The following is a 22,478-nucleotide window of genomic DNA, read 5'->3' as shown; positions in this document are numbered from 1 at the left end:
TAAAGCCTTCCCTTCTGTTCAGAAAAAAACACTCAGAGCTTCTCAGTACAACCTCCCAATTTGATCAAACAGTATCATAACATGAAGGACAAACAGAGCTGTTTCACCTCAAATAGCTGCTATCAAAGCCACCTTGAGGTTGACCTACAATGAGGTCAAAAAAGACTGCAAATTTCAGCAGTTCAGGCTCAGGAGAAGTGTTGAGTGCTGCTTTAGTGGTACGGCTCTTTGTTGAATTTAATAAGGGTTAGAAAGGTGGTGTGAGAATAGGACAGAACTTCTAATGAAAGGAAACGTCTGCTCAAGGCAAAAACAAAAGCCTCCTAAGAATGGTATGTGAATAACGAGGTCTGGGGATTAAAGCCTTAGAGAGCACAGTGGCTTACAGTGCAATCCTAGCCAGGTCTGCTGAGAAGAAGTACTCACAAGACTTTGTGTCGAAAACATTGTGGATTCCCTGGCCACATTCAGCATCCACATCAAGGCCAGAGATGACACATTTTCCTTCCATAGTGCCTTATTTAAAATTAGGCATTACAAATACTAATTCCTCACACCCAGGTGACCCCAAAACATATGGTTTAAATCCACCCACCCAACAATAGCTATAGACCTACATCTAGTTTCCCCTTCACTCTGTAGGGCCTGAAGTCATTAAGAAAATAAGGCTCACACTGAACACCTGATTAGTTTATGCATAGATTCACTACGGGACGCAGGTGGCGCCGTGGGTAAAACCTCAGTGCCTAGGACTTGCCGATCGCATGGTCGGCGGTTCGAATCCCCGCGGCGGGGTGAGCTCCCGTCTTTCGGTCCCAGCTCCTGCCCACCTAGCAGTTCGAAAGCACCCCTAAGTGCAAGTAGATAAATAGGTACCGCTTTATAGCGGGAAGGTAAACGGCGTTTCCGTGTGCTGCACTGGTGCTGGCTCGCCAGAGCAGCTTCGTCACGCTGGCCATGTGACCCGGAAGTGTCTTCGGACAGCGCTGGCTCCCGGCCTCTTAAGTGAGATGAGCGCACAACCCTAGAGTCGGACACGACTGGCCCATACGGGCAGGGGTACCTTTACCTTTACCTAGATTCACTACTAGCAAAGGAAAAGCAGCTCAGCATTGTGAAAGGTGTTTGGTTTAGCCCTGTTCTCACCTTCGTTTCCACACCCTTCTATAAATGATTGGAAAGCTAAGCATGCCCCTCTGACCTTGTCCTAAGCTTTTGCATCTGCTGCCCCATGATCTAATCTCTACACCTTTGGTAGAAACTGCTCCCTGAATTCCCAGGGTTCCTGATCAATTGGAAGAAACTCAGCTATAACTGTATGCAAATATTGCCCTGATTTCATCTTCCACAGAACATATGAAAGTCAAGAGCAAGACCCACTGAAACATGGAACCTGGGGAAATCTTGCTTCCTTATCACATGTTGACTGAATGCAACTGTTTCGTTTTAAGCTGGGTGGGGTATAAATATTTATTATTATTATTATTATTATTATTATTATTATTATTATTATTAGCTGTTAAATTAAATTAGGTTAGCTTATTTGTATTGCTTTATATAATGCTGCATTTCCCCCCAATTATTGACCCTACGGTTATTTTAAATTGTTCTTAATATGTTTCTGGAATTGTTATATTTATTGTTGATTGCTTGATGTTGGCCACTTCGGGCACAATTTTGTAGGAAAGCGGCATACAAGTAAACAGATGGTGATGATGGGAATGAAAGTGAGAAGAAGACTCTGACAGTTAGTGCAATATTGCCTTGAACATGACCTGCCTGTGTTGGATCAATGATCACCCTCACACTGCATTTGAGAACAGCTTTGTCCCCTTTTATTGTGATTCCCAAATCACAAAAAGGGAAAGTGCTTTTCAGCATTATGGAAAATGTTCATTTACAAGACTCAGCTCAGCCTTAATCATTCTTATGCAGGGTAAATACAGGATTTCTTTGATGCTGGTAAGTCTGATGACTTTTTTTTTCATTGAAGGTGGCATGATATATTGTGGTGTGCACACTCATTGTCTCTGCTTTACGGGTTTTGCAGAGGGTTAAAAAAAAAATCTTCAAAAACTCAGAAAGACTCTATAGCCTGGAGATAAATGATGACCATGTACATCACAGGAAACAATAGAATCATAGAACTGTAGAGTTGGAAGGGACCCTGAGGATCATCTTGTCCAACCTACTGCAGTGCAGGAAGACACAGTTGTCCCATAGGGGGATCAAACCTGCAACCTTGGCATTAACAGCACCATGCTCTAACCAACTGAGCTATAGTTCCATCCTCTTTTAGTTGGATCCAACTGCCAGTGATTCCTCATAATAGATACCATGGACCAGTTGGGAGGTTTGGTTCTGAATCTTCTAATCAAAAGACATATATAGTCACATCCTCCCACTCCACCCCACCATAATCACTACAATATCTGATCCTTTGTCCCATCCAGTAGCATATTCCCCAAGATACTCCCAACTTTCTTCACATGCAATGTGTGGGTGTAACATGGCAGCCTTGAGAAGGCAGAAAAAACAATGGCGACAATATAATGTCCAAAGCTTGATGGAGGGGTTACAAGAAGCAGCGGAGTCATATGTGGACGAGGAGCTGTGCTGGGATTGGGCACTGGGAAGGGCAGCTGATGGAGACATAGGGCAGCAAACTCTTTTTCATTTGTCATACTTGGTAATGGAGACTTCCTGACTAATCCTTAATTTTACTTAGATATATGAAGGAACCTCTGGTATTTTAACATGGATTACACACTCAATGGGCTGCAATTAAAACTTTCCACATTAACACAAAACAAGTGGATGGGTTCATAGAAGAGCATGCAGCCATTGTCTCTGCAAACTGCTCCCACCCATTGTGCTTTTGCCGTCAGTTCTCAGAGTCCACCAGTTAATGGCTTCCCATTCCAACTAATGTGACAGGAGAGAGAAAAGAAGCGCACTTTGTGCTTTCACACATGCCAGTTAATTCAAACTCTCAAATGGAAGGACTGAGTGCTTCCAATTGCTGTGCCACAATGGCATAATGAAGACAGAGTTGTGCTGCTTAAATGCCTGGGCAATGATAACAATGGAGATGGATTGGAAAGGAGGGGCATGGAAGAAAATTGAACCGGGCTTGAAATGTAACATGCCGAACCTCAAACATGGAAAGTCAGAATTGGTTTTATTTTAATTATTTCTATTACTCACCACAATTCTCAAGGCTAGATATCATGTGATTAAGTGATTTTGGTCAGTTGAAGGCAAGCCCCTTTCATAGCAGGACTTTGAGTAGGCGGCAGCTTTTTTGACTCAAGTGTCTCTGGGTCCAGACCTCTTCAAATGGAAAAAAGTTGGTGTCCCTTCCAACTTTACAATTCTATGATTCTATGATATGTGTTGGAATTTAATATCTTGGTGTTTTCTGCACAAAATCACAGGGCCGGATTCAACTACAGTGGTACCTCAGGTTAAGTACTTAATTCGTTCCGGAGGTCCGTTCTTAAGCTGAAACTGTTCTTAACCTGAAGCACCACTTTAGCTAATGGGGCCTCCTGCTGCTGCCGCGCCACCGGAGCATGATTTCTGTTCTCATCCTGAAGCAAAGTTCTTAACCCGAGGTACTATTTCTGGGTTAGCGGAGTCTGTAACCTGAAGCGTCTGTAACCCGAGGTACCACTGTAATGGGTCCCACTAGTTGAAGCTCAGGCAAAAACCTCTGCTAGTGAAACAGGCCTTACTCCCCCACCCCCACCCCTGCCCCCCAATTGACTCTGAGTGGGAGTCAGAAGAATCTCCAGAATGGCAGGTGGGAAGAGGAGAGGGTGGATAGTTCCATCAGGCAAGCAGGAATGCTTGCATTGACAGAGCAATCACCTTAGTGCCACACTGAATTCCTTCCAAAGACTTTACACATTTCAGCAAAATATTTGCTTGTAATAGCCAATCTTTTTATTAGGTGGGCTTGGTATTTTAAGTCTATTCTGATATTTTAATTATCAGTTACGTTGCTGGTCTTTTTGTTTTTAAAATTGATTTAATTATGTATTATTGCTCCATCTCTGTTATCTGAGGTTCAAGCCGCCTCAGTGGCTAGCAGTGCCTTTTACCAGTTATAGCTGGTGTGCCCATTACAGCTATTATTGGATGGGATAGCTCTGCTGTGGTGAATCATGCTCTGGCAACCTCAAGACCTGATAAATAGAATGTGTTCTATGTGGGGCTGATGGGGCAGGTATCATCTCCTCTAACTTTGGTTGAATGCCGTCCCAAATCTATATAAAATTTTAAATTACAGTTGTGTGATACACAAAGGAGGGAGGCAACGTCCATGTTGAGCACTGTTCAAATTCCCATACTTCTTTTATTTATTTGTGTTGTATTACTTGGTTGTCTCCAGAGAACAAAAGAGACAAAATGGATATGGTTGTACAGATTATTGGATCAAAATTTGTTCTCAAGTGTGTGTAAGATTTATGGCACTCAGTAGTTTCTTGACACGCTCAAATAAGACAAATCACTTTCTCTCCTCTTTGTCTTGAGCTGGCTTACCATTCCTCCTGCTTCTTTAGAGACAGTCTCCTTCTACTGTGCCAGCATGGCATTCTTTTCAGACTAACAAACATCCCCGCATGACACTGGGATGTACTGTATCTATGTGAAATCTATCAGCATTGAGAGACCTCCTGCCATCTCTTCAGTGACAAGCAAAATCTGAATCCTAGTTTCAAGAGCTGAAAAGATAATATGCACAACCTGATCACTGGGCAGCTTTCTGTATTTGTAGAAAGTAAAAACAAATGGAATGGAATCGAATATTTTCAGGGGGAAAGCCGGGGCCAACAAAATCTGGGTTTCATCTCCTGAGCAATCATTGTGTATACAGTGGTACCTTGTGTTAAGAACTCAATTTGTTCTGGAGGTCCGTTCTTAACCTGAATCTGTTCTTAACCTGAAGCACCACTTTAGCTAATGGGGCCTCCCGCTGCCACTGCGCCACCGCCGCACAATTTCTGCTCTCATCCTGAAGCAAAGTTCTTAACCTGAGGTACTATTTCTGGGTTAACGGAGTCTGTAACCTAAAGCGTCTGTAACCTGAAGCGTCTGTAACTCAAGGTACCACTGTACTAATAGCAATATCAGTTGATAGAATCATAGCATTGGAAGACACCACGAGGGCCATCTAACCCAACCCCCTGCAATGCAGGAAGGAGTCTTTTGTCCAACATGGGCTGTTCTCTGACAGTCAGTCCTTATGTAGCCAAAAACAATACCACCCACCAACAAGTGGAGGAGTGGGGAGCCTCCAGTCCATAGGTCTGCCAGGCTTTCCCACTTGGTTTCTTTTGGCCAAGCCACACGCACCTGCCCTACAGATACATCAGATCAGAGGCAGGTAGAGGAGGAGCTTTCACAAAAGGGACTTTGCAGACAAAATGCAAAGGCAGCAGCTGGTTGCCAGGTGATTGTTCCCTATGTAGCATTAATGGACAGATTAAGGCTTGCATTGGTGGTATGCGATGAAGAACATGAATTGAGGGACACACAGACCCTCACATGACCAAGTCTTCAGAAACAAGTCACTACCCATACTGTTTATATCTCACACATCTTAATGGGTTGCCCTAGCCATGCAGCTTCCAACATATATAAATACATAACAAAACATTAAGCATTTAAAAAAACTTCCGTATACAGGATTGCCTTCAGACGGCTCGGGGGCTGGATAACACCATACCCTCCAACATTTATCCAATGAAAATAGAGACAAGTAAGGAAAAGTAGGACATTCTGGGATAAAATCAGAAACTGGGGTGGCTTCTTTAAATCAAGGACGTCTCTGGAAAAGGGTCTTGAAGGGTCTGTAATATTACACTAAGAGGCCTGTATGTGTGATGGCCTGGTGTGAATGTGATCCCTCTCCAAAGGTGTGTATGGGTGAAGCACTGCTCTGATCAACCCATTGCTTACTTGTGCATGGGGAAGAGTGAGAAAGAAGGTGCTCCTCTACTGTGTCTCATCAGACCTCCATCTCTCCGGATCTCCATTATATGCGCTCAGTGTTCCATTTTCAATACAAACATTGGCATTTTTAGACAACAAATGAAATGGATATCTCTTGGGTTTCTACTAAGCACTTTACATACCACCCCTCTTCACACATTAAGAAGCTGTTTCCATGCAACAACTGTTCCCCCCACCCTTCATTCTGTTGTTTACTTGCTGTTGAATGTTTCCTTTCTCTAACTGAGTATTTTCGGTAATTAATTTTTCTCCCCATGGTATTGGCAAATTGCCATGCAATGGGTTTGAACGTGGGGGGGGGGGGGGAAATCCACGGAAAACTGATTCCCAGTGCCAGAAAGATAAAGTACAAAAGCCATTATCTGTAACTGTTGCCAGGGTAAATTATAAATAAATGACCTGGTCCAGTGTGTTTATTATCCAGCTTTAAACCCATTGACTCAGCATGAAAATAACATGACGCCAAGAGATGAATTGTAATCAGATACACCCCCCGCAACCCCTGCCAAAACTGCAGCTCACAAACACTGAGACAGCAGTAAGTTTCACATGTCCTTTTGCACCAGAAGGAGTGACTTGGGGCACATTGTCACTCTAGAACATGAAATAATAGTCCTGTCACAGCACTGTCTGGCACTGAAGGCACTATATATAGTGCGGCCTCATTTGTCCAAAAGTCCTCAGGGGTGGGGTGGGTGACAGTGGCTAAACAGAGGAAAGAGAATAGTTTTGCTTACACAGAAATGTATCCATGCACATGTGGGCTGATGTATACATTCAGAACAAGCCTGTGGTGGAATTCTCCTGGGATGGAGCCACTTTAGATTGCAGGAAGAAGGTTGCCTGTTTGAATCCACATCCAAACTATCCCACCCATGGAAAGCCAGAGGAAAGCCTGGTCTTCTTCTTGATGTAACAGGGGCTTATCCACATTTATATTTCCTCCACACTTTCCAAGCATAGTGCACACTTTAAAGCTCCGTGTCCAAGATCTTTCTCTCCATTTTTTGCCCTGCAGCTTTCCCCACAAAAACCTGCTTTTTTAAAAGTTGAACTGGAGCAAAGAGCAATCTGAAGAAAACCCAATTTGATGTTTGTTGTGCTGCAGAGAGCGGGTTCTTGCAGGGAAAGCTCTGGGGCAACGAAAGAGTGCTTGGACGCTGAGCTTTAAAGTGTGGGCCTGAACATTGCATAATCCTATTTTGGTCCCTTGTGCAGGGGCGGACCTTGGTAATTTGGCACCCTGTGTCAAAAGGACAAAATTTGATGGCCCCCACCCAGCCCTTGTACTGCCTTCCGAAAGCCGTGTAAGGGAGGCACTAGCCTTTGGGAAGGGACGTGGGAGGCTCTGTGGGTTAAACCACAGAGCCTAGGGCTTGCCGATCAGAAGGTCGGCGGTTCGAATCCCCGTGATGGGGTGAGCTCCTGTTGCTCGGTCCCTGGTCCTGCCCACCTAGCAGTTCGAAAGCATGTCAAAGTGCAAGATAAATATGTACCACTCCGGTGGGAAGGTAAACAGCGTTTCCGTGCGCTGCTCTGGTTCACCAGAAGCAGCTTCATCATGCTGGCCACATGACCCGGAAGCTGTATGCCGGCTCCCTCAGCCAATAAAGCGAGATGAGCGCCGCAGCCCCAGAGTCGGCCACGATTGGACCTAATGGCCAGGGGTCCCTTTGCCTTTATCTTTAGGCTTTGGGAAGGAGGCTCTAGGGCTCTGGCAGTGAGAAAAGAGGACTTTAGGACCCTGTCACAGCCCTCATGCCTCCTTCCAGAACCTGGGGCAAGCGCTTACCAGGCTTCAAGAAGGCACCACCTCCACTTGGCGCCCAATGCAGGGGAACTGGGCGCGCTGCCCTAAACCCACCTCTGTCTTGTGAAATGGTTTAATAATGGCTGCTTACCAGTCTCCAGATGGGCATTAGCTACTACAATGGATTTGCAACCATCAGTTTTTGGAGAGATGAAAAATGCTTCATGCAAATAATGTAGTGTTTTCCGTCACTCTCACCAGCGTTGTTTAATCTGCCAAGTAAAACTGAGGCTGCACTCGAGGCATTCATAACAGAGCTCAAAATGCAGTATTTCCCTCTGTACAATGGAATGGATAAGAGAGAGAAAAGGCTTTTTCCGAAGGAAGGCAGACTCTCCTAATTCTGCTACGAGGGCCATGAGTGATATGTAATAGGGTTACATGATTCTGACACCAAGGGTAAGAGAGACTGCGATGGGTGGGTGAGGTGTCAAATATGCTCTCTAGTGCCTCCAGCAACTCAGCTTTCCCAGCAGAGAGACAAAGCAAGGAGGAGAGGGGGGAGGGCAGATCATCGGCTTTGTACGCAGAAGGTTCCAGCGTCAATCCCCAGCATCTTCAGACAGAGCTGAGAAAGAAGAGCTGGTTCTTGTCAGAATAGACAGTGTAGTGTCCTTGGAAGTTCTAGGTCTCCAACTCCCATCAGTCCTAGGTAGCATGGCCAGTAGGAATGATGGGAGTTGGAGACCAACAACATTTGGAAGGCACCACACTGGCAACCCCTGAGCTAGATGGGCCAATGGTATGACTTGGTAGAAAGCAGTTCCCTATGTTACTATCAGGAGGGATTTTGCAAGTTCTATTGTCCCTTGCTATAGCTGATAATATACTACTACAAAACCACAAGATCTGAGCTAAATACTAACATGGCAAAGTCTCAGGGTTGTCAGTGGGCGTGAAGTCAATGCGCATGACATCACGTAGCTAAGGCACACCTTAACCACTATACAGGCAACTCAGTCAAGATGTCCTGGTTGAAAGGAAGACAGCATTTCAGGGGTCTTGAAATAAGGAAAGCCTGAGCATAAAACACAGGGATTTGCTTTATGTTGACCATGTGGCCATCCCGTTCAGTAGTGTTTACTTTGACAAGCAGTGGCTATCCAGAAGAAACTATCCAGTTTCTTTCAAATGGGAGTTTTGAGACCCTCAACCTGGGACCCTCTGCAACTAAACCTGGGACCCTCTGCAAGGAAAACATTCTTCCATTCACCTATATACTTTTCCCTAGACATGGCAGATTCATGTATAAAATGGTGGCGGGCAACATGGACTAAAATTGGCCAGCATGCTTACTCAATGAGATAGAAGTGATTTAACCCCTGTCTAACCTCTGCACAGGTAGCTTCAGTAAGAAGGGGAGAACTCTGGAAACACACATAATGTACCATAAGCCCTGACACAGGCTGCCTGGCCATATGTTTATCGGGGAAGCAGGTTTGGCCTCACTAAGCTATGAATAGGATAAGATGATGGTCCATTGCCTCTGTTTTCTGCTCACTGGTCAATCCAGTTACTGATGTAAGGGCACACAACTTCATAAAGGCTGCCTCTCCCAGTAATTGTGCCACTGTAATTCATTTCAGTACCCATAGAAGCACAGAGATAGAGGGGATCTCCAGTATCATTGAGTCTAGCCTCTCCTAGAAAATCCAGCATCCCAGATCTGGGCCAATATCCCAGATATGTGGCCAGCTCTCATAAAACATCTCTAGTGAAAAAGAGTCTACCTTCTTCCACTGTTGAACAGCTCACAAAATTATTCCTCTTTAAGTTGCCCCCCTCTATAATATGAACCCATTGGTTTGGATCCTCCTCTCTGGAGCAACAGAAACTAGATTTGCTCCAACCAACTATATGACAACCTTTCAAATATATGAAGGAGGATATCATATCATCACTTAATAATCTCTTCTCCAGGCTAATTCCATGCCCAGCTTCTTCAACCATTCCTCCTAGGACTTGGCCTCCAGGCCTCTCACAATCTTTCTCACTCTTCAGCAGACCATGATCCAGTTTGTCCATATCAATCTTTAACTATGCTGCCCAGTACTAGACACCATGCTCAGAGTGAGTTCTGTCCAAAAGCAGAATGAGACCATTCCTTTCCATAATCTAGACACTAAGGTGTTCTGCAGTGTGAAGGTGTGGTGAGTGTGAAGGTGGTGGCAAAATGCCCTGCCTGAGCTCTTTCCTCGTTGTAAGAAGGGCAAAGGAAGCTCAAAACAATGGACAGAAACAGTCCTACAAAGGAGATGGGAAAACACTGCAACATTTTGTTGCCGTTCCCACTTTATCCCCCCAGTCTTACTAGAAACTCATCTCTATGAATCCAGCTTTGCAGAATAGGAGCACTATTAGAATAGGAGCTGGGGGCATGGAATGAGGCAAACTAAGGTAAATGTGACAGTGTCTGCTCAGGAATTGTCATGTTTATGATTTGAACAACATGATTGACTTTATGCATCTTTATTTATTATACAGCCCTAGTGAAGTATGCAAAGTACAAACCTGAGATTCACCCCAGAGCAATTGCAGAGCAGAGGCCCCTCATTAGATATTTTTAAAAAATGAACAGTAAAGAAGAGTATTTTCTGATGCCTCATTATGCAAGTCCCAAAGGAGTTTGCTGTTTTTACCCCTGGGTAACTGAAGCTGAGAAATCATTCCCAATTGAAAAAGAGACCTCAAGCACATCTGGATGTTTAAGCCATCCTAGAAAAGAACAAATGTGTTTGTTTTGTATGGTGCCGAGTCCATCTGTGTTATGACATTTATGTACTTCATATTTTTTTATCATGTCCTTCTACCAATTTGGAACACAGGTTGGTTTGCCAGTAGGTTTTTTTTTTAATTACAGTATTATTATTAATTTTAATTAATTGTACCTACTGTATGCTTTTTGTAATCCTATTGTACACAGCTTGGAAACTTAAGTGTTGCATAACTAGCTGAAATAAAGTGAATAGTGTGTAAAAATTGTAATCACAATAAGACAGCCTTATTCGTGGCAAAATGACATGCCAGCATATATATCGTGTGGAGCACTGTGAAGAAGCATCATGTGCCAAAAAATGTGGGCAGGTGCTTCTTTGTTGAGGACAGAGAGAAAAGACATGTAAACATCTTGCATGGTCACCAAAGGAAATGGAGCTAAGTAGGTAATCAATGAATTTGTTAGAACTGTTGAAGAAAAATTTCCTCTTTCATTTTATAAATGAGGAGCTTGTGGTCCTTAAGGCTGTAGATATAATCCTTCAAAATACAATCACTCTTTTCCCCATATGCAAAGTTTCCCAAATAAAGCAGAGGGGGGAATAACTGCATGCAGCCGTACTCTAAAAGAGAAGTATGAGAGATTGGCTCTATTGTCCAGGCTGCAGTTTGGATAAAGGTAAAGGTAAAGGGACTCCTGACCATTAGGTCCAGTCGTGGCAGACTCTGGGGTTGCGGTGCTCATCTCGCTTTATTGGCTGAGGGAGCCGGCGTACAGCTTCTGGGTCATGTGGCCAGCATGACTAAGCCGCTTCTGGCGAACCAGAGCAGCACACGGGAACGCCGTTTACCTTCCCGCCGGAGCGGTACCTATTTATCTACTTGCACTTTGATGTGCTTTCGAACTGCTAGGTTTGCAGGACACAGTTTGGATAGAAGTTACTAAAACCTGCTAAATGAAATAATAGTAAGTCAAGTAGAAGTGAGATATGATGGGAGCAATCACCAGATGAAATCAGTTGGAAGTCCTGCTATGTGAGTCACATGTTAAAGGGGCAAGATTCAACAGATGTTTGTGAGGCTCCTAAACTGGAGTGAGTTCTGGGAATCCTTTGTTTATAGTAGGGATGAAGGGAAGTTTGGCCCTTCAGATATTGCTGAACTACAACTCCTGTCACCCCTGGCCATTGGCCATGAGAATTGTAGTTCAGAAACATCTGGACCAAAAGTTTCCCATAGGATCATTTATACATAACATATCTGAGGGGTGTGGGTAGTTATATTTTAGAGGGCTGTTTAAAACAGCTTCCCACTGCCACTGAAGATGACGACTTGAACTTATTATTTGCTTGTTACACAAGGAAAAGGTCTCAAGCCACTTACAAGACCATGTTAGATTTGGCATAGAAAGTAGCATTACTAAATGGTTGGTAGTATGAATCAGGAGAGTGTTGAAAGGTGAGTTTCCTTTTTTCGTATAATTATTCTACCTGCTGGCACATATTAATTGTATCTGAATTATTTTCTTCTTTTTGAAAGGTTGTTTCTCATGCTTAAAATGCTCGAGAATATTTCTGATTCAAATATGCCATTTTATTGTATTGTAGCATTCCCTCATTAGCCAGTAATTAAACGTTTTAAATGCTAATGTACACCTGTTAGACTGCGCAGATTGCATTGGAAGTTACTGGCACAGGAAAGCTCAAAAATGCTCCACAGTGTAAAAGGCTCAGATGTGCTCTGCCACGTCGCCACGATACCAGACTCTTTAAATCAACCCAACCCAATGTCTTCCAAAACCAGCTTGGTGCCTTCTATATGTCTTGAAGTTGTGGTCAAAAACTTATAAACTGGGTGAGGCTGCTGTCAGTGACACTTTTACAATCACTTGCCTTCCAAGCACTGGCAACTCTTTGCCATACTGGTGTCAGGGAATGAAAAGAGAAAGAAAGCAATATATTTATCTTATCCAGTTAAGAGCATGGAGGAGCGTGCAAGTTTTGGAAGTGATCTGTGAAGTGTTATATGAATGCACCTCATACATATGAGGTTGAGGTCCCTCCAGCCCCCCTAAAATATTTGAGGGGCCAACCCCCCCAAAGTTGATGGGCATTGTCATTCAAATGGTGTATGTGTGCTGCATCTCGTTATAAGATACTAGGTGGAATGCAACATCACACTAATATGATTGTTTCATCAGTGCAAGCATGTGGCAGACAGAACAATCTCTTCTCCCCACACACTATTGGGAGGGTTATCCCAACCCTCCAGAGTAGATTTGAGGGAAGCATAGAGGTGCACAGGAGGAGAAGGGGGGGAGTCCTGTTGCATGTGCAGGAATCCTTTTGCTAGCTTTTGCTAACTCACTGGGTTCATTGAATCAAGCCCACTTGACAGCTATTTTATATTCCAAATAAGGGCTGTATTTCATGAAGCAAAGAATCCTTCCCTCGTTTTCATACTATGAAAGTGCCATTGTCTAGAGCAGGGGTAGTCAACCTTTTTATACCTACTGCCCACTAATGCATCTTTCTGGATGGTAAAATTTCCTTACCGCCCACCAGTGCTTGATGGAAGGAAGATTCAGCTTGTGCTGTAGAACCCCCCTACTGCCCACCTAGACTCCTGAAATGCCCACTAGTGGGCCATAGGGACCAGGTTGACAACCCCTGCTCTAGAGCAAAATTTAACTGTGTACAATTAACAAAAAATGGCCTCCCTTCTGTTAAGAAAGAAAACGTGTCCAAAACCCAACTTTTTACCATGAGTTCTAAATGGCTTCATCTTCATCAATATTGAATAGATATGTATTGCATCAATGGGGTGTAAATATGGAAAGTTTTGAAGGAGGGTATATAAATTCAGGCCTTTGCTTGGAAGTTCTCACGAACAAGTCATACAAAAAAAGTAATACAGAAAGGTAGCCATATTAGGAACCTTCACTAGGTCAATCTGCATATCACAACACAGTGTGCCTAGCACATCAACTGGTACATGGTCTAAAATTTACATCTACCTTTAGTAACATAAAGATCGTGTAGTGTCTCTTGGTTCTCTTTTTCCACCCATCAAGTAGCCTAGGTGCTTTGCCTAAGGATGGAAGTAACAGCCTTTCCTTCTTTCCTTTTTGGGGTTTCAGGGATGGGAGAATCAGCAGTTGTTATGCTTCTTGTTCCCTGCAGGACCTCAGTGCATCCTGAAATCTGCACCTTCATCTGAATGTCTGCTATCTCCTCCCCTATTCCATCTGAAGGCCAGATGCAGCTGCCATTCCTTCACCATCAGCAAAAGGTTTTTTTGGAGTTGTTTTTTTTAATCTGCCCTCTACCCTGTTTACCATCTTGCCTAAAGACAGAATATGGAGAACTCAAAAGCTTGAATACTATTTGTGAAATTCTTCTAATATGGATTTGGGAACTTCTCAAGAGCAAGTGTGCAAGTTGGATTACTGCAAGACAATCATTAGGGGCTTCCCTTGTGCTTGACCTGGAAGCTGTAAGTAATTAGTGGAGAAGGCCAAGGCCAAGTACCAGGCTATTAGTATACAAAACCCTTAACAGCTTGGGGTCAGTTTATTTGCCAGATCGTCTTACCTAATATATGCCTGTGCAACCATTTCAGTCTGCGTTTCTGGCACTGTTACAGGTCCCACAAGATACTTGCTTTGCACTTGTAAGAAATCAAACTTTCAGTGTGGCAGCACCTATACTTTAGAACTCCCTGCCAATAGATATCAGGTAAGCACTTTTGCTGCACCTTTTTTGGTGCTAGCTTAAAACATTTTTTGTTGAGGCAAGCCCAGCTAGACATGTAGACGTTATATGTGTTTTATTTTATTTGCTACTGATTTTTTTTAATTACACTTTGAATATTTGAATACCTGCTTTTAACTGTTTTTTATCAACAACACTTTGTGCATTATTTTATATTGTTGTAAACTACTTTGTGGTGTGTGTTTTTGTTTTGTTTTACAATCAAGCAGTTCATAAATTTCATTAATTAAAAAATAGTTTACTGCCAGCTTCCTAAGCCTGGATCTTATAAGCCAAAAGGGATCCTGTGTTCTAAGCAACAGGAAGGGTCTTCTCTGCATCCACCTTTGGCCCTATTCCCATTGTGTAGTGTGAAGAATGTGGCCCTTCCTTTAGCATGATTGCATCTTCCACAGACTAGGCTTGCCATAAATCAGAAAAGTTCCTGACATGTCCTGGTTTCCGGGTGTAAAAACAGTGTCAGGGAGGAATTTTGCCGAATTGGCAAAATGTCAGGGAAAACCATCCAGATGTATGGCGACACGATGGAAAAAGCATCTTAAAATCACAACTTTGCGAGTGTCAGGAATTTTACTTTTTGAAATATGGCAATCCTATCACAGACACACGTGCTTATACCTATCCTCTGCAACTTTTACTTCACTGTTTCAATATACTCCTGCAAAGATTTAACAGCTAGAAAGCAAAGGAAGCAGAAGACACTAAAGATTCCAGAAAAAAACGGATTCAGGGTGCTCTAGGAGGGAGTAGACGTGAGAAGCAAAGAAGTGCATTTTGTAACCTCTTTTCAAATGATAGCAACACCTTCAGCTCACAGCTTCTTGTAAAATGTGGCAGTCTGATATATTTGCAAATGCAGTCTTCTGTAGGTTATGTGCTCAAATGTGCCACCTCTTGACTGCTATGTAGCAGACAATGTGATGCCCTTCAGCTGTTGTTGGACTTCAGTTCCCATCATCCCCAACCACTGGCCATGTTGGCTGAGGCTGATGGGAGCAGTAGTCCAATAACATCTGGAAGGCAAATGACAAAAGTAGCAGAAACACTTGTTTTCCCCACACAACCCAATTATTTTGTCTATATACCACTCTGGAAATCTCATCCTTTGTATTTTCCACTGAACAGCAGAGGCTGAAACAGATTTATTTTAAACACATCATGTCTACAATGGCTCAGATCTAAATTAGAATTGGACAAGATAACATTTCTGTGCACCAAGGTGAGGGTACCCTCTCTCCAAGTATTTCATGTGCACTGTCTTACTTGCTAATAACTAAACCTTCTGTTTCTTTAATCACCAGCTCACTTATCTCAGAGTGGATTTGACAGTCCAAATAGACTTCAGCAGATCAACCTGAAATAAGGAAGTTACGTAAATGGCATAGGCCTAATATCATGGGCATGTATATACAGATTGCTGTGTTTGTTTATAAATCAATGGGATAGGTGTTTTTTTATTATATTCAACTTATGTTCAATATAATATCCTGTTTATGGATAAAATGAGTACGTCTGTTGAACATAAGTTGAATATAATTTAAAAAAAAACTAATTCTCTACCCTGTTTCCATATGGAGGTAATTCAACTCCACTTTTAGAATTGTGTTGAAACCAGTAAAGAACCACATTCCTAAAATCAGAGTAATTACTTGGGCCACTTTACACATGCATATGCATCACGTGATTCCTCAACGCTTCAAGCTGATTCAGACATGCATGTTCATCACTTGAGAAGCGCAATGTCTAGCAATGAATGGGACATAACAGATCTAACACCACAGTTGGGGCTTTCATTTTGCGCAACATCACCTCAAATAAATTGTCTTCACTCAAGTTCACACCCCAGTCATCTAGTGTACAGTACAATGATCAGCTGGATGAAGTCATGTGTGTGTGTGTGTGTGTGTGTGTGTGTGTGTGTGAACTAGGCCTTGATGCCTACAAGTGAATACACTCTACTAAAAAGCATTTGTGTTTCCAAAATATTAAGTTCTGTTTATGGTGCTGGATGGTGTTTATGGTGCTGGATCTGTGATGGATCACTCATATACGCAAAGCACATTTTAATTACTGAGTGATTAATATGCTTGTGAGAACAGAGCTTCATAAAGGCCTAAACTAGTGCACATGTAAATATCATAATTGGTATTTTACAGACTCCCAATTAATTTTTAATGGACTTAGAAAGAACTTACCTTTGAAATTTGGCCTTATTCGTGCATCATAACCTGATGTCCGTCCCATCAGTTTGTCCAAGAAATCCGAAGGAGACAGTGCCTGTGAAGGGGTTTTCCCAGATCTGGAATCATGTTCTTTACAGAAAGTTGTCCTAAACAAATAGTTAACTACCATTAGCCATTATTCTTTGATTGAATTCACATAATTTCACAAGAGAAATCTATTGCCAATTTGAAAAGAATGCAACAATATGTTGATGATATTAATAAAGTATTACATATCATTCTCAAATATGGAAGAGCCAACAGCGTCACAACTCTTCAAGAATCAGGCAAAAAATGTCGAAGACTGAGATTTTATTGTTCAATATTGGCTTTTACTTAGACATCATTGAAGAATTTTATAAGTATTGCTGAAGGCATATGGCTATTGACCAAACTGCGGGAGGCATTGAAAGACAGGAGTGCCTGGCATGCTCTGGTCCATGGGGTCACGAAGAGTCGGACACGTCTAAACGACTAAACAACAACAATCATAAATACGCATCTGCCTTACTTTGGGTTCATAGTTAGAAAAACTGGCAAAACTTATCACAGAGGAGTTAGAAACCTTGGCTGTGTTAGTGTACAGAACATTACACAAGCACAGAAACTCTACAATCTTAATAGGCATTAATTAAATGACTCGGTTCTTCACCAATTCTATTTATTTCCTCCGGGAAATGTTGAGATGTGAGGTTTTTAATTTTCAATCAGCCCACATCAAGCAAGGAGAATGGCCCCTTCCTGCAGCATTCATATCAATTTATATCCTATTTGGTGTTAATTGTGCTCTCATGCCTTCATAGCTTTCTTCATGTAACATGCTAAGCATTCCCCCTTAAGATAAAGAACAAGAAGTACTTGAAATGAACAAATTTGATCCACAAGGAAATGAATTCCATCATAATAACTCTCCCACACATTTTAATATATTCCTTTGTGTCTAAAATGTGTACTTTAATTGATGTATGTTTGAATAAACCATCTAATAGGGATCAGAAGTAATCCTCTCAAAGGGACTTTTACAATAGGCTGTGTTCTAGTGTTATCTTAAAGTAAGTGCTAAAAATTGATTAAATGTGAAGAGAGAGCAGAGAAATGAAAAAGAAATACAATGGGTGGTATCCAACATTAGTCACACTCAGGGTGGATGCACTGAAATCAATAAACTTAAGTCCACTGATTTCAGTGGGTTTACTCTGAGTATGACTAATTTTGGATATCACCCTTTATTTATATAGTGACCGCACAAATATGCATTCCGGGTTATTGGACACTGAAGTCAATAACTATTCCTGATCCCTACACTATGAAGCAGTAACATGTTACCTCATCAACTCTCGTAACATCACATACCTGGTTTCCTTTGGAAGGAAGGGCGGAATGTAAATTTAATAAATAAACAAATAGTATTGCTAAGCAGGACATGACAACACTTTTTGAAATTGGTATGTAGAGAAATTGGGATAGGCTGATAAGTAGACAAAATATGTAATTGTAAAATTGGATAATGATCAATTACACCATTGTTATTTGGAATAGCCTTTAATTAGCACCAACAGTTTCACTGAAGTGCATCAGCTGTCAGTTACATTGACAAATACATTATCCCTTTGGAAATAATCACATAATGAAACTCATCTAAAAACCTGATTTGTCCATTTAACTATCCACCTTTTCCTTCTGCTGAACATACAGGGTGTTTAGTTGAAACAATATGATCTAGGCATGTTAAATGTTAAACAGATGTTTCTTGAAGTGATCAAAATCTGCTGGGATAATGACTTCTTTTTGAGGTTTCTTCCGCAAGCAATTGTCTGTCTCTTTAGCACCACATACATGAATTCATATCAATTTTTTTACCCCATGTTAATTAATCCAGAATAGCTCCAGTCTTCCATTTTTACTCACAGTCACTAATACAGAACAGCACTGCTACTTTGCAGGTAAGCATGCATTTCAAGGATATGGAAACTCTCCTCTGCCACCCTTTATGATTAACACAACAGGGAGATTAAAGTGCATTAGAGATTAACTAAATACACTTGAGTATATTTCCTCAGACAAAAAAAGCCCATCCCAAAAAACAGATTTTACTATCCTATACAGGAAGAAAAGGGACTAGTTGAGAAATTCCAATAATATTGAAGAAGGTAGATTTCAATTACTGGTACATGGGGAAATGTTTCCAGTTTCATTGCCCATAAAACATTTTTTTTCTCTAACAGAAAGGGTTCACTTGCCCAAACTTGTTTGGATTTTTTAAAAGTATGTTACCAAGCAACAGCTATTTTCAAATGGAAACTTGTCTGTAGTCTGCATAAATTTAAAATGAAATATTTATCAACACAGCTAAAATATGTCAAGTTTATGGAGTACTCCTCCTGTGTTGTCCTAAATTCCTACAGGTTTAATAGAGGCTTTTGGAACTGATTTCACCTACCTGAAGTGGTGTGTTTCTAAGAAAAAGGCAAACAAGGCTGTCAAAATGTTCACTAGCTGTCGGTTCATTCCTCCTGTTTTCTGCGTTGAGTGTGGAAAAATATCCCAGAAACGGTTCCAGAGTCAATCAAAGGGGAGGGAGGCTCTCAGAAAGTACTAGGTCTTCTCTAAATCCCCAAATCCAACAATAATTTAAATTTCTTTAAAATCAGAAAGAGAAGACCTGCGTTTCTATACATTGGAGACGGCAAAAAATCAAAAGTACCAGTCCTCGGAATCATGGTTAGGTTAAGCCCAGGCACATCCGAAACAGCCAGCACAAAAGATACGAAGCATCTGAAGGGGCAGTTCTCTAGGATGCTTTCACCCAAATCCTGAACCCCGCTCAGAAAAATCAAATCCTTCTCTACCTTAGCACCATGCCAAGGGGAATAGCGCTGCTGCCACGCTGGTCTGTCTTCCAGATCTGCTCTTATTTCCCTTGGGCTTGCACATCGGCATTTGTCTGAATCGTCGTTAAAAATGGGGGAAGAAGCTGTTTGCCTCTCTCCTTCCCTCCCTCTTCCTTATCGGCAAGTTGTAAATATCGAGAGGGGGTGATTGGTGTGGAGCTGGAGGGAAAATGCTACGCTCCCTCCTGTGCCGGAATGAGGGAAGGAGCCCTGATCTTACACACGGACTATAAATTTCAGCACTTGGACAGCTCCACGATCAGCTTGTGCGCATGCTTCTGGCTCCATCAAACGTGACTGGAGTTCAGAGACGTTTCTTCCTCCAGGAACAGGCGCTTAATTCTCCCGTCCCATCGTCTGTTTTGGGTCCCAGCTTCCTCCCATAAGCGCAGGAGAGAGAGAATGGGGCCGAAGAAATCTGAGGAAAGACGTGGCCAAATCTGCTGTTATACAGCTCCGTGGGGCGGGAGGGATACCAAGGGGAAGGCGCAGGAAGGGGAGGGGGAGAGACAGAAGAGGCACTTTGGGTGGGGAAAAGGCAGCGTGGGGAGAAGTCAGAAACCCACCATGGTGCCTCAGAAATATCCATTATTTACACTCCTGCCACTTCATGAGAGTTACTGCTGCCAGACTGTATGTAGGGTAGCATAGAAGGAGAGCCCCGGCTTCCCAGGGGTGGCGAGAGAGCTGTGGCAACTCGGTTTGCCTGCCTTTCTCAACACGGCAGTTCCTGACTCTGAAATGGGAAGAAGTGGTGAGGTGGGGGGGAGACCCCAAAGACCCCCAGGATCTCAGTGAAGAAACCCCACAAGCGCCTCAGAGGACAGCATAACCTCCCAAAGGGGCTTCGATTATGGAAGCCACCCACTCTCGCCTCGTCTTCTGTGGAAACAAGGCATATCTTTGCACCTTGCTTGCTTGAGAAAGGAGGGACAGGTAAGAATGGAGAGGCGTGGAGCCGGTGGGATGGCAGAGTGAAATCACATCTTTTTACCTCAAGAGTTGGAAACGGGCCCTATTTGCAAGAGAAAAAGCAACCTTGGAGAAGGAATAGCCTCTTATTTTTGAATGGTGGAAGAGGCCACCTTTTGCATTGTCTCCTGGAAATATGCAGGATCCTTGACATTATTCAGCTGGCTGTGATTTTAACTCTCACCAGAAAGTCTGCTTACTGAAGAGCCTCTTTATTTGAATCTTCTACAACAGAACTTTCTGTTTCCAAAGTACATTTAATTAAGAGGTAAAGTGGACAGAGTGCCTGTGTATTTGTAACTCAATAAGATGTGGTCTCTCTCTCTCTCTCTCGTTCTGGCTCTGCTGTAGAAATTTGGAATGTAATGTCAAGCAAACCAGCCCCTCCTACGGCTGATGAAGATGTCAGCCAGATTTTTAAATGTCTCATTACATACTGAGCATGACATTCCACAAGCAAAGGAGGTACTCCAGTTTTATTGCCACTTTTTACATATGAGGATTCAAGAAAGACATAGCAGGATGCCAGAGTGAAAGGGGACATTTTCTATGGCTCGTTTTAAATTTAAAAAACAAAACAAAAGACAACTTTACATCTTTCCCTTCAAATAAAATGCTCATCAAGAAACTGTATACATGAAGATCAGTATTTAAAATCTGTAATGCCCTGTTTGGGTCAAGAGGAATATTAGATTCAGTCCCAATCCCAACCCTGAAACTCCCTATTACTTCTGAGCTGGCTTTTTTCTTCCGTTAATCTGATATGGACACTTTACATGTTTCCCATTAGAAAATCATTACATGGTGTTCCAGTTTGAAGCTGCCCAGAGGAAGCTCTCATTTCTATTAAAGTTAAGTTGGCTTCTGGCTGGCCCCAGATTAGGGAAGAGTGAAGAGCCCAGTTCTTTCCTATCACAATGGCACCATCCTCTCTTCATTAAGCACACCATAATATGTAAAGCAATTTGAAGTTGGATCCCAGGTGTCATGTGATATTGCAGAATTCAATTTAGATTTCCCTTTTAATTTATTCACCTGTTATTTCAATTAAAACTCATTACATGTGGAAGGATAAAGCACCTGTGTTGAATCTACAGTCTTCTGCCCAAGCTGTGTCTGACAAATCAATGAATTAATCCTCAGACTCAGAGGACACCATTACTGAGGGTGAAATTCAACTTAGCACTCCAGAGCATTTCTACTTGCCCAGTAAAAATTATCTCCCCTCCTCCTGGCCCTCCAGGAAGGCATGGACAGTGCATAGGGGAGGAGAAGGGGGAAGCCTTATTGCATTAGTTGGAGTCAAAGCGCTGGCTTCTTCTAAGGGAACCAAGTATCTGAATCTGTCCATAAAGTTCGTTAGACTGGAGGCCCCTCCACTCTGTTGCAGTAGGAGACTACTGGAGTGGCCTGGGCCCCTTTAGCTGAAGAAAGATCTTCCAGTGTGGGTAACAGCTGCTATTATATAGGGCACAGTCTCTGATTGTTGCTAAAGCAACATCAGAACCATACCTTACATCCACTATGAGCCTCATTTTGCTGCAGAGCAAGACATACACTGACCTTTATAATATTTATCCTTTCTAGCAGCTCAGTCCTGCAGTTAGCCTTCAACACTGATATGCAACAGATCTCTGCCAGATCAACTGAACTGATAGGATATATGCCTGCCCCCCAGGCTAGACCCCTCAACCCAATATCAAAACTGACCTATGCTGTTCTTGGAATTTTTGTAGCTCAGACCTGCTCTCTACTGCTCCTGACCATTCTTACCATCACCCTTCCAGTGTTTCCATTTGAAAACATGTTCTTTTGAATGCAACCCTAGTCACAAAATGCTTTTGTGAATGGTCTCCCTGTTGCCGAGGTGAAGCTGTTTCACCTCAACCATGTCATGGGTGTGGGAAAGAGAAGATGATTGGCCCAGAGTCTTTAAGGATCTGTTTGTGTTTGACCACTGTACATGGAGAGTAGTACTTGCACTTTCAGCCTGGGAATAATTTCTGGTGTTGTGTGAAACGTTGTGTGGTTTTTGCACCAGGTGAACTTTTGTAACCATTTGCCACGTGATTTG

General features: G+C 42.5%; 1 protein-coding gene across 13 annotated transcripts in view; it reads right to left on the bottom strand.

Moving 5' to 3' along the window:
* GLRA2 (glycine receptor alpha 2) overlaps window positions 1-20,562 on the bottom strand; it is a 120,002-nt gene extending 99,440 nt beyond the window's left edge. For 2 of the 13 annotated variants that reach the window (XM_083612144.1, XM_083612143.1), the window contains exon 1: window positions 16,515-16,608. Coding sequence is in view for 9 of the 13 variants with exons in the window: in XM_083612149.1 (XP_083468275.1) it covers window positions 16,515-16,648; window positions 18,982-19,049 (202 nt within the window). In the remaining 4 variants the exon portion in view is untranslated. Of the gene's footprint in view, window positions 1-16,514; window positions 16,649-18,981 lie in introns of those variants that run through there. The other 11 variants (XM_083612149.1, XM_083612145.1, XM_083612140.1 and 8 more) reach the window with 11 other exon arrangements.
* Window positions 20,563-22,478: the final 1,916 nt, after the last annotated feature.

The sequence above is a fragment of the Podarcis filfolensis genome, assembly GCF_964270895.1.
Source record: "Podarcis filfolensis genome assembly, chromosome: 4".
Lineage (NCBI taxonomy): Eukaryota > Metazoa > Chordata > Lepidosauria > Squamata > Lacertidae > Podarcis > Podarcis filfolensis.
Note: the sequence above shows the minus strand (reverse complement) of the source record. Positions and strands in the feature narration are given on the sequence as shown.